The sequence below is a fragment of the Ursus arctos genome, unplaced genomic scaffold (genome assembly GCF_023065955.2).
Source record: "Ursus arctos isolate Adak ecotype North America unplaced genomic scaffold, UrsArc2.0 scaffold_6, whole genome shotgun sequence".
NCBI classification, from domain to species: Eukaryota; Metazoa; Chordata; class Mammalia; order Carnivora; family Ursidae; genus Ursus; species Ursus arctos.
Genome location: NW_026623078.1, coordinates 43,749,799 through 43,763,088, shown reverse-complemented (window position 1 = coordinate 43,763,088; position 13,290 = coordinate 43,749,799). Strand labels below are relative to the sequence as shown.

Sequence of the window (13,290 nt, the reverse complement as noted above, 5' to 3'; positions counted from 1 at the left end):
CTGTGTTTCACGCCTCTACCTGAGGTCCTGTTTGTATATGTTAATTGAATAAAGCAAACCTTGGGCGACTACACTGAAAGGCTCTTACCAATTCCTACTTAATCTATTTATATAGGTTATGTAATGGTCCAATGAGATCTTCAAAATATTCCCAAACACAAATTCGACATCAATTGTTCTTATATTAGTGTTTTTAGTTTTATGTTTTGAAGATTTTATTTACTTATTTGAGAGAGAAAGAGTTGGGGGAGGGGCAGAGGGAGAGGAGAGAGAGAATCCCAAGCAGACTGTGCTGAGTGCAGAGCCCCAGGCAGGGCTCAGTCTCATGACCCTGAGATCCTGACCTGAGCCCAAATCACAGGAATCAGACGCTTCACCAGTTGAGCCACCCAGAGGCCCCCATATTAGCGTCCTTAATGCCAGATGTAGTTATGTTCCAATTTTAAGATTGTTTTTTCTATTTCTGAAAAATGCCGCCAAAATTCTAAAAGGGAATACACCGCATCTCTAGATCGCTTTGGGTACTATCAACATCTTAACAGTATTAAGTTTTCCAATCCACTAGCATGGAATATCTTTCCATTTATTTCTGTCTTTTTCAATTTCTCTCATTAATGTCTTTCATTAATGTCCGTACAAGTCTTTCACCATGTTGGTTAAATTTATTTCTAGTATTTGATTCCTTTTGATGCAACTGTAAATGGGATTGTTTTCCTAATTTCTTTTTCTGATAGTTCATTGACAGTATATAAAAATGCAACAGATTTTTGTACATTGCGTTTGTACACTGCAACTTTACTGAATTCATTCATTAGTTCTAATGCTGTCTTTGGTAGAACTTTTAGGGTTTTAGCTCATACTATTAACTAATAAACAACAGATAAATAACAACGATGCTTAGTTTGATTAACTGATCTGTATGATTGTGTTTCTTCTTCAGTTTTCAGTATCAGACTGTTGGTAACGCACCTCTTACAAATAGATTTGCAAGTATTTATTGAGCATGAATGTTGTGAATTTTTTTTAATTTAAATTCGATTAGCCAACTTACAGTACATCGTTAGTTTCAGATGTAGTGTTCAATAATTTATCCGTTTCGTGTAACACCCAAGGCTCATCATATCTCGTGCCGTCCTTAATGCCCTTCACCCAGTTACCCCGCCCCCACCTACCTCCCCTCCAGCAACCCTCAGTTTTTTCCTAGTGTTAAGAGTCTCATGGTTTTTCTCCCTCTCTGATGACTCCCCATTCAGTTTTCCCCCCCTTTCCCTACGGTCCTCTGCCCTGCTTTGTATGTGCCACACGTGAGTGACACCGTATGATAATTGCCTTCCTCTGACGCATTTTGATCAGCACTGCGGGCCTGGTGCTATGTGAAACACGCGCACCCTCTGTGCTCACAGATTCATAATGTACAGGCTGCTGGAACAGATCAAAGGCCACCGAGAAGAGCTATGACCATCTCTTCCAGAGATCAGTCATTCATTGGGATTAGAAAAGCCACCCATACAGGGGCGCCTGGCTGGCTCAGTCATTAAGCGTCTGCCTTCAGCTCAGGGCGTGATCCCAGGGTCCTGGGATCAAGCCCCACATCGGGCTCCCTGCTCCGTTGGGAGTCTGCTTCTTCCTCTCCCACTCCTCCTGCTTGTGTTCCCTCTCTCGCTGGCTGTCTCTCTCTGTGCCAAATAAATAAATAAAATCTTTCAAAAAAGAAAAAAAAAAGAGCCACCCATACAGCCCACCTATGTGCTGGTCAAGAACGGCAGCAGATCTTAGCAAGGGCACATCAGCAAAGGCAACCCATGCTGTTATTACTTACCATGAGCTTTTTCATTTTGCCTTTTTCTAAAGTTAAATTTTTTTTTTTGCAAATTTTACAAATACCCATGTATCATTTCCATTTTCATTCAACCTGCATATAAGTAAGCTTTCTCAGGAGTTTTGCATTTTTAGGTTTAATTCTGGGCTCTTTAGATCAAAGCACTCACATCTCTTCTAATTAATCCTATTTTGAGGTCTGTCTTTATGCCTAGAATTCTAGCCTATGATGTTAGAACCACCACCAAAACCAAATGAGTCTAAGACACCATTATTATGGCTAATTGCTATCATGTATTTTTTTTCCCACCCATTTCTCCAGCAGCTTCTCTCATGTCAGATAGATCCCAGAAGCTACATCCGCACTCTGGTAAGCTGAGTATCGTACTGCTTATGACCTCTTATTCCTGTTGTTACTCCATCCCCAGTTACGCAGCCCATAAGGGATTCTGTCATATGAGGGTCTGTTACCCAGAGATCCCGTACATGTAGCAGCTGTTTATTTGCAAATACAGAATGGAATGAACACATGGTTCAGAAAGATGGGGTTTTTTTATGCTGGTATCTTCTCATTTACATTAGATTATCCACTATACTTTTTCCCTTTCTCAATTCTGCATGTATGGTAAATAGTCTTTTTCGCACTCAACACTGAAATAGAAATGACTGGAATGTCACCAAATGTATCCACTAGCCAAGGCATCCCAACCCCAAAACAAGCAGGTGTAAGTTGTTACTGTGTACCATGCACTTCCCTGGGGACTTTACATCTGTGACGTCATTGATTATTCATAATAACCCCATGACATACATAGATGCTATTATCTCTATTCTGTAGATGAGAGAGCCGAGGGTGAAGAGTTTGTTACTTTCCCAAAGCCACAGAGCTACTAGGTGCATAGCTGTGATTTAAACTCAGGCCTGCCTATCTCTGCCCTCCCCTCACTTCACACTGAGAATGCGGGAGAAGAATAAAGCAGGATGGAAGGCAGGGGAAAGAGTAGATAGACAGAAGGGAGATGGGTAACAGAGGAAAAGGTCATTAATCATTGTTAATTCATTAAGTGAACATCCATTGAGCACCCAGTACTGGCTGGGCACAGTAGCCATTCATAAGACAAGCTCCTTGCCCTAGAGAGGCAAGTTTGGCTTCAGAGAGTGGCATCACCAGCAAACAACGGCAGTCCTTACCAGAGGGAATAATCAATACAAGCCAGAGTGTGGCGAGAACAGATAGAGGCCGGGGCCCTGCAAGGGGAGCTGGGGAAGGCTCTCCAGACAAGGCGCCTTCTGAGCAGGATGCAAGGAATACATGTGAGGTCTCAAGCCAGCTAAGAGGGGAGAGGATACAGCAGGTGGAAGGCAAAGCAAGGACAGCACAGAGGTGTGACAGATGGAGTGACGCTCAGAGAATCCCCTCAGAGAGCTGCAACAGAGGATGCATGGTGAAGACGGCGAGAATAAGAGCAGAGGGCAGGTAGCTTTGACAGAATTTTAGGATCAGGCATTAGGACACGGAGCGAGGAGGCAAGAGGTATCATATGTGGGAAGGAGGCAGGTAAAAAAACTGGGGACCGAATAGGCCCACACAGGGCTCCCAGTCCCAGGGACCATTCTTCATAGCATAACCTAGGAGATTATCATAAACTCCAATAAATCATGAATTGGTTTTTTAGGTGCTTTTTATGATGACTGTGGATTATGATAGTAGGCCACCAAAGAGGTACGTTTTGATGGAGAGAAGAGTGATATATTCAAAGGTAATAATGACCCTCAATCAGACTTTGGGGTCCAAGGAAAGGAAGGTGTAGCCTGAGAAAATGAGGAGCTTGGGTAGAGAGCGAGAAAAGGCCTGTCTGAACTAGAAATGGCTGCTGAAATACGAGGCAGGTGGCGTGGACTCTTTGGTTGTGCTTCGGGCGCCACTGGGTTTGGGTGTCAGGCGCAAGGCCAGCAAGTAGGATGAGGAGACAAGATGATAGCATCATCATAACTGTCTTAAAAATTAATCAAGTCCTTCTGGTGAAAAAAGAAAAAACCCTTTGAATTGATAATATATTAACCCCTGCAACATAGTTTGGGAAAACATTCTGATGGATAGGCACAGTGAAATATTATCAGGATTTGGGACAGTACTTTATAGCTTCTTGGAGTAATATATTTTCTGTTGTGTGAAAAGTGATATAGTGCCAATCAAGATTTTTTTGATCTGACTGCTTAAGGGCTCACTAGACCACAACAAATGTTTTTAAAAGTGTCAGATCTGGACTCTGCCTGTAATCCTTCCCCACAGATAAGAAATCCGATTTCAAGAAAAGGAAAGGACTCTTTGTCTCCTAAATTTGTCAAGGAAGTCTTGTCAAGAATATAGCTCTATTATGTACTTGTCCTACGGCAGCAAAATAAACTCAATAAGCCCCGATTCGGTATTCTATGGAACACAATTCGTAGTGGGATGAGAGTCAAAAGATATTGCTTACGACAGCTTATAATTGGACTTTGTGCAGGCATCATTTAAATTGTAGTTCCTCTGACAGAACAATTGTTTCCTCCCAGTCTTACTTCTCCGTCTCTGTAGACTATCGGTCGCAGCACATACACTTCAAACGCGAGACCGACGGCCAAGAGCCGTGGAGCGAAGTAAGTTCTGGCAATGCAGGCTTCCAGGTAACCACCCTCAAGTGCAACTGTAGCCCCCGAGGCCACTCTGAAGTTCAGCACGCACGGCCTCGACGTCGGGGTCACGCAGACCTGGGGTGCAAGTGTCAGATCTATATCTTATTAACTCCAAGAAGTAACTCACAGCACTTGGCCCCATGCCTGGCACACAGTAGACACTCAACGAATAGGAGCTGTTATTACTTTAAAATTAAAGCATAAAAGGGGAAAGCCGGAGCTATGACAGCTGCTTACTTCAAAGGCATAAATTGCATCTTCCTGTCAAATATAAGTACCTCTTTCAACGTCTCATGAGTATCTGGAGCCACAAACTTGCCTAAAACTCTTATTAGTACCACAGGCTGACATTTTATGTATCGATTGCTTGGGTTCTCCTCTCTCTACCATATTATTCTTTAGAAGGTGATCTAAGAGGTAAGAGATCAATAAATAGAAACTGCAGGTTTTGGTCTTACCATTTTTGTCTGCTCTCCTCAGTATCTGAAAGAGAAAAAAGAAAAATTTTATTACCTTTTTTTGCAATTGCAGTGAACATTATACTCACACATAATTCGCTCATTAGTAAATAAAAGAAATTCCAATTTTATTTATTAAGATTTTATTTATTTATTTATTTATTTGCCAGAGAGAGGGAGAGCGAGAGACAGAGAGAGAGGGAGAGAGCAACGGCAGGGGGAGCAGCAAGCAGAGGGAGAAGCAGGCTCCCTGCTGAGCAAGGAGCCTGACGCCGGACTTGATCCCAGGACCCTGGGATCATGACCAGAGTCAAAGGAAGACACTTAAATGACTGAGCCACTCAGGTGTCCCATGGAAATTCCAATTTTAAATAAAGGTTTCCCAAATGAGATATTTCCTTAGAATAATCAGAAACTGAAAACCACCCAAGTGTCTTTGAACAAGCGAATGGACAAAAAACCTGTGGCACATCCATACAGTGACTACCAGTGAGCAATGAAGGGGAAGGAGCTCTTGATACACACTATAGCTTGGATGGATCACTAAGTAATGATGCTGAGTAAAAACCTAGACACAAATAAGTACCTGCTATATGATTCCACTTATATAAAATTCTAGAAAATACAAACTAATCTATAGTGACAGAAAGAAGATTAAGGGTTGCATACAAATGAGCAGGGAGGACATTAGTAAAGGGCACGAGAAAACTTTTTGGAGCGGTACGTATATTATCTCAATTATGGTAATGGTCTCACAGGTATATGTGTATGTAAAACCTCATCAACTTTTCACTTTAAATATATGCAATTTAATGTAAGTCTATCATATCTCAATAAAGTGGGAATAAATAGAAACAAAAAAATAAACTGGATAAATAGAGCTCACGTGTCTACATTAAATCTTACTTTACTTCTATGCATTAATTGTATTATCTTCGATAGATAAGAACTGCTTGGCCATCAGGTATCTTCGGTAATGAGTTCAAAATTTTCTTCTGGGCAGCCAGTCTTTTCTCCACTTTTGGCCCATGAGCTTGAGAACTGGACAGAGCACTTGGGCCTGGCAAACAGGGTGTCACATCTCTCCAGCCACAGTGATTACTCAGGCAGGAGCACAGTAAAGGCATGGTTTTGCTTGAATTGTCAAGAGAGACACACTTTCTTCTGCTGACTTTGAACCCTAGGAAGGTACAGGTAAAAAGCTGCTGTTCCCCTTCTGTTATTACATCCATCATGGGTTGAATCGTGTTGCCCCAAAACAAATGTGGAAGTCCTAACCCCCAGTAGCTGTGAAGGTGAACTTGTTGGAAAATACTTTGCTGATGTAATCAAAGTAAGAAAAGATCTTACCGGCTTGACTTTATAAAGAAAGAGAGATTCAGAGAAGCAGAGACAGATATGATAATGGAGGCAGAATTGGTGTGATGCTGCTGCGAGCCAAGGAGTGTAAGGACTGGCCGCCGTGAGAAGCCAGGAGACAGGCATCGAGCAGACTCTCCCCTGCAGTCTTCAGAGGAGCAAGGTCCTACCTACACCTTGATGGCGCCCATCTAGCCTCCAGTCCTGAGAGACGCATTTGGTGGTTAAGGCACTCTGCGGGCAGGACACTGTTAGAGCAGCCGTAGGAAATCAACACAACATATAACCTGGACATGACCAGCCCTCAAGAAAGCAGTGTCCATCCAGAGCCTGAAGAAAGTGGATCCTGATGACATTCTCTGAGCTTCTGATCAACCCATCCTGACAAGATGATCTCCTTTTTTCCTTACAGGAGTCAATAAATTATTGTTTTAAATCTTAAGATAGTTTGGGTTATTTTACTTTCTGTTTGCAACAATTAAGGTAGCCCTAGCTGATACTCTAGATGGACAGAAAAAAAAATCTGGATAATATAACACACAGCTATGCTATATATAGTACCGAAGGAAACGTCCCTTTATCATATTGCAAAGATAACCCTGAATCACACGCAAGGGGCACTTGAGGATCGTTTTTCCGAGCAATACACAGTTAGGTTAAGTAACCAGAGATACTCTTAAACTTAGGTCATCGATTCTTGGTGGGAAGTTTGAAAAATGAGCAACAGCTTTTACTATGAAGTTTTACTGCTTTCTACTATATAAGCATTTCTTTCCTTCTGTTGACTTCACGAAGAGGAAGTATGGTTAAATCTATTATTATAATGTGTTTATTATAAGATACTAACATTATTAATAAAAATCTCACCTATGAAAAATTTCCAACAACAGATATGTATCATCCTGACTTGTGTGCATCAGTTGGTCTCCTTTATAAACTAAATTTATGTAATTATTGTAAGAAAACTGCTTTCAGTCATAAGAGTGTCTATGCTTAGAGCAGAATGAGACATAAATTCTTTTTATTTCACAGAGGCAATTTCCAGTGGGGGTTTTGGGAATCCATCTCTCCATCATACCCAGCTTCCTCCTCTCCTCTGAAACTAGGAAGCCCCAGCTGAGAGTCGGGGAGACATGAAACGCAGACTGATTTCTACCTTTAATAGACTCTGAGCTTCTATTTCAAGCTCTCTTGTGTCCTTATGAGCAGCCAGACTAGGAATAACCACACACCAGAGACTCGGACCCCTGACTTCCAACATTTCATTTCATAAAGAACTGTCTTAAATAGCATTCAGCCTCTTAGTGATGAAATTAAGCCAGTAGCTTTGTTAAGACAGTTCTTTGTAATTAAATATGAACAGAATAGTCTCTGCAGCAAATTTTGCCTCTGAGCCCACAGACTAATAAAAAAATATACTGCAGGTGAAAACTGAGTTCGTTACATTATGCTTCCGTAGTCATCTGGATTGGCTCATCTTACCAGTTAGTTCCACAGGATAGATAGTAAATAGATATAAATATTATGGTCAGAATTAAAACTCAAACACACAGGTTGTGCTGTGTTTTTGCAACAATTTAAGAATTATCAAATAGCATCCTTTACCCCAGAAGCTATTCTTTGATGCCTTTGTTGAAATTCCTCATTTCTCACCTGAGGTTACTGAAGGCAGGTGTTAAAATGCAAATGTTATCTCAGAGGCCTAAAAAACTGACAGTCACTATTTACTGAACTCATATTTGCTAAATGCTTCCTACTCTGTACCAGTTAAAATTAAGTAATGAGATGAGCCAGCCAGACTCCTGAGAAACAGGGATAGAGGGCGGGGAAGTTGGCACTCATCCAGAACACGGAGTAACATCGAGACCTGGCCCTCTAGGAGGCAGTTTTGCTACAGCTCCACTTGTTGCCATGAAAGAGGCTGCAGGGGAGTGGGCACTGAATGAGGAATGGAGGAAAGGTAATCAGCACACACATTTTCATCTTTTCAACCTTGCCTAGAATAGGCCTTGTGTGAACAAACAGTTTTAAATGTATAACATTAGAACTAAGTTTCCCTTATTTCTGCAGGTTCTTAAAATTAGGAGAGTGGTATTTGCCTGGCCAATTAGGGTAGACAATGAGGGGTTAACTGCCATTCTCCCAATGGGACAATCTCACTCAAATTATCTAGTGTGCACTAGGCAAGATAGGAGGTATATGGCTCTAACAGAGCGTGGTCACAGAATCATCATACCTGGGAAACGGATTCTTTCTTTCTTTTTTTTTTATTTAAGATTTTATGTATTTATTTGAGAGCAAGAGTGAGAGACAGAAAGCACGAGATGAGGGAGGGTCAGAAGGAGAAGCAGACTCCCCACTGAGCAGGCAGCCCGATGCAGGACTCGATCCTGGGACGCCAGGATCATGACCTGAGCCGAGGGCAGTTGCTTAACCAAGCAGCCACCCAGGTGCCCCTGGAAACAGTTTCTGCTCTGATGTTTCCCTTTCCATCTCACCTCTTCTACAATGATTATACATGCATATGTACAGGGCTTCAGAAGTCAGTATCTTTGCCAAGCAAAGCTGTTACTTGTTCTCCCCAAGTCCCCATCCAGGCACTGTGCATTTTGTTCAGTATTCACGGGTGTGCATGCTTGGTTGGGGGAAGGAAGGGAAGAGAAACAGTAAAATCAACTCTCTCCTTCAGAACCTCCCAGGCCCCACTTCTGCCTCTAGTCAAATGAGGAAGGGCCACTTCCCTTCCAATTAAAAATCCAAACTGTTTGGGAGAAGACAGTGGCATCAAGTGGTGAAGTTGTAACTAACTTCACATTTATCATGCTTTGGGGGATGATCTGAAGATTGGTTTTTCTCCCTTTGTACAGTAGCAGAATTGATTAATGTAAAGATTCAAAAGAGGGACCACATGCTATACAGACTAGTATTCTAAATTATGGAGTTTATTCTCTATTATTTGGAATGAAATAACCTGGGAAAGGAGGCTGAATAGGTGTTAAGAAGGAAAAGAACCGCCATGGTCCTGGTCCTTCCACGTTGCTGAACACGACACCCAGTGCAGTCCCTCTCCTGTGGGCCCCGGTGTGCGTGCGTGCCTGCCTTGGTACCAGCACTGGGTTTTCTAAGCCCCCCAGTAGGTATTCAAGAGTATTGATGATGAACTGAGATGTAATTCTCATTTTTTAGATAGAAAATAATAGGCATCAGATTCATAAGGGAACAGTGTCTGTATTAATTTGTGGATTTGGCTACTGTTATTTAGGCATTCAATAGGGAACACTGATGTGGCAATAATAGTTCAAATTTATATAGCTCATTTCCTTTTTCTTCTCGGTTTTCTTAGCCTATGAACTCTCACTTGATACAACAACCTCTAGAATTAAGTACCATAGTCATTGTTGTTGCTAATTTGGACATTAGGAAAATGAAGCAAAAGCCAATAGTTATGGTAAATCCCTCTCTGATTTTCTGATCTATGGCTAGTTTCTTACCAGCTGGACATGCCTAGTCGTGTCATCAATGGTATCCTCAAAAGCAGTTCAAATCATTTCTCAGAGGACTGATTACTACAGTGGCACTGGAATACAAACACTGGAAATCAAAGTTCGCCTCAAATTTGGAAATTAGTCTGTGTGATGCAGAAGGCTCTAATGGGTTTCATTCCTGTTCCTCTTTGGAATAGGGAATATCTATTATCTACTTATTATAATCTGAAAAGAATTCAAAAAGCAATCTTTTTTAGCAGTGCTACTAGAATATATTAAAACAAATCAAATAAATTATGTATTTATATTTCACATTTTATTTTTGCTAAAAGCAATATGATCCAGAAATGAATAATTCAAAAATCCCTAAGTAATAAATCCTTTTTCATGTCACATATTTCACCAGAGTGCTGGATTTTTCACAAAATATCTCAAAGAAAAGTGTAAACAGAATCTTTTCTATTCGAGATAAAATCCAGTGGCAGTTTTTTTTTTTAATAGACACTAGCATTTTAGTGGCAAACAAGCATGTCAACACCTCTCATGTGAAATCAGTTTTATATATTTATTTTTAAATTCTAGAAATAGATAGAAGAAGGCGAGGGTATCCTATTCATAGAATACGTGTTCCTTCAGGACAGGGACCTGATGCTGTTTATCTACAGAGCTTGAGAACAATCGTGTAGATACAATAATAAATAAGATTTTAATTTCCTCTTTTCTTTTTTCTTTTTTTCTCTATTTTAACAGCAGTTTGAACTGTTGGGCCAAGATTAGTGTGTATGTCGAGAAGGATGACCTTTATTTATACAGCTCAATCCATCCATCTCTACAGTATCACCAGGATTTGTTCACTGCTTTAAGAAAGTCACAGAGAAGCAAGTACTCGATATTCTTAGGGGATGGAGTGAAGATCAGGCCAGAAGGAATGGAGGGCTCTCTTGCCCTCTCTGAATTAACTTCAGGGCAGCTTAGCCATTGATCTCATAACAGACATGAGTTTCTGGGACCCTGATGCTATCCATGAAGATTCCTTTCTCAGGGGTGCTGTGTGCCCCCTTCTCCCAGATCAGTTTCCTCAAGGGCTTTTTGGCCCTGAATGGCAGGATTGAAAAAGAAGAATACCAGCCATCACCACCCAAACATCACCTGATTGACCAGAACCAAAAAGAAAGAAGTGCTCAGGAAGAATAAGGCCCTTAATCCTATAGAGAGGAGTGGGAATCAGATTGTTCTGGTGGGAAGATGGCCGGCCAAGAAAGCCTGGATCCCCACCTGGAACTGCATGGTAATGAGGGGAGGAAGCTGCCAGGAGACACAGCTGGGCATTACCTACAACATTTGCCTTAGACCAGATTTAATTATTTATATGGTTTTTCTCTCCCAATTAAAAAATCCCAGCAAATCCATTCAAAATAAACTTGGGAGGGCTCCTCACCCCATCCCCCTTATCTTCATGACATCTGCTTCACCATTATGATGCTACTAAGTTGATTTCCTCACATTTTCATCTCTCCACAAATGAATGTATTTTAATTTTATATACAGCTGGATTTTAATAAGAAACGATCTCAGGGAAGGGTAGAGGAAAGAGCACATAGCACTCCTCAATGCCTTTTGCCAATTTCCTCTCATGCCTCAATGAGAAGGGGCCAGAATTGTCCCCCTTGAGCCAGCAACTACCTCCAGGGGACAGCATAAATGTGACAACGGAGGTGCTGAGGGAGCAGGAGCTGAGGGATAGGAAAACCACAAATCCTAACAGCAGAGAAACGAGCTGGGCAACAGGGCGAAAAATATAAGGAACAGAAACAGCAGAAAGGGACAGTAAAGCAAAATTGAGAAATAAATAAGAAACAAAACTGCTGTAAAGGTAAAAACCCCACCGTGAGGGAAGAAAAATAGAAAAAAGAAAATCAAGAATGAGAAAGAACGATCACTATCTCAGAAAAGAAGGGAATCAATCCCGAAAAGGGGGGCGGGGGGTGGGGGCAAAGGAAGAACAGTCAAAAGGTATATTGATGAAAAGTAATTAAAACTTGGAGAGGTATAGGGACGGAGAATAACAAGAGAAACGGGAAAATAGAGGAGGTGGCAGTGAAAAAAGTATCATCATGAAAGCGGTCTTGGCCACCGATGTAAAAAAGAAAAACAAGTATGTTTTCAAAGTAATTGTTCTCCGTGGGGGTTGGGGAAGGGTGGCGAGGCATCGCAATCTCTACTGCTTCCCCATCGCCTTAGAGCTTCAGGGAGATAAGGGGCTGCAAACAGGGCACAGCAGAAAGGAGTTGAGTTAATGTTCGCTCCCTCCATTAGTCCCCTTTCAAATGCGCTATTCACCTGAATGGAGACTGTTGTATTTACAAATCGAGTCCCCAGTGAAACTCACGCCGTTGGAAAATTTAACTTCTGCCGTTCGTTCAGGGTTGTTAAGCCCCGAGCTGCAGGTGCAGGGCAACCCTTTCTACTAGTTGAGTGGCAGTCATTTCGCCCGCATTTGCTCTATGCATTTCCAGAGGGACAGGGGAGCGAGGTAGGAGGTAGTTCACGCTCGTGTGCCGGGGGGCAATCGCGGCAAAACAGCTGACCGGCGGCTGATCCGCACCCGGAACCGACCGCCCTCCTCCGGGGGAAGAGGAAAGATGCAGGGGGACCACCGACCCAACTCCTGCGCCCGGTACTTACGTCGAGGAAGATCGACATGCCCTTGGACAGCTGCAGGGCAGAGCTGAGCTCTTCCGAGGAGTTGTTGGAGGACGGCGACGTCTCCCGGGAATCCTCCATCCTCCCGAGCCCTGGCGGCGGCAGGCGGAGCGGGCTGGGCGGCCGCACGGGCTCCGGCAAGGGCGCGGCCGCAATGCCGCGGGGCTCGGGCTCCCGAGCGGGCGTTCGCTCCAGCGCGCCTCCCGGCGTCTCTCTCGGCTCGCTCCCCCTCCGCGCTCCCACGCGCTCTCGCTCGCGCCTCCTCCCCCGGCTGCGGGCGCTGGATCCGTCTCCTCCCTGCACTTAGCAACAGCTGCGCCCCTCGCGGGGAGCGGAGTCTGACCCCCGCACCGCCATTGGCCGCCGCCCGAGACGACCCCGAGCCCCCGCCCAACCCTCGCGCCGGCGGCAGGGAGGTAGCCGACCCAGACTGGTACTGATGCGAGGGCGTGTGTCCTGAGAGCCAAAGCGCGAAGTCGAGGCGCCCCCAAGCCTACCCCGCGGTGGAAACCACACGAGTTAAGAGAGATTCGAATTGATTTTGCCAACTTTGCTTTTCGTCCAAGAGGACCTGTCTGCCCCACCCTCGACAAAGGTGGGCGGGTTTGATGGCCGCCACAATTAGTGGGGGTCTGGATTGGCGTAGGGGTTAAATCATTAAGTTTTGGAATCTTGGAGGCCTGGGTTTCAAACCTGCCTGCCTCAGATGGTCTGTTATCTTGTGATCTGGGAAGTTGTTAAATCTTTAAGCCCCAGTTTTCTTCATCAGTAAAATATGCACAAAGATGGTG

At 43.3% G+C, this 13,290-nt stretch overlaps 1 protein-coding gene across 1 annotated transcript in view; it reads right to left on the bottom strand.

Annotated features, from left to right (window-relative positions):
• Window positions 1–12,716, bottom strand: part of NECAB1 (N-terminal EF-hand calcium binding protein 1) — a 182,570-nt gene extending 169,854 nt beyond the window's left edge. Inside the window, exons 1-2 of the mRNA XM_026495772.4 lie at window positions 12,482–12,716; window positions 4,953–4,977 (exon numbers count right to left, since the gene is read on the bottom strand). Of these exons, the coding sequence (XP_026351557.1) occupies window positions 4,953–4,977; window positions 12,482–12,580 (124 nt within the window). The 5' untranslated portion in view covers window positions 12,581–12,716. The remainder of the gene's footprint in view (window positions 1–4,952; window positions 4,978–12,481) is intronic.
• Between the last annotated feature and the right edge of the window lie 574 nt (window positions 12,717–13,290).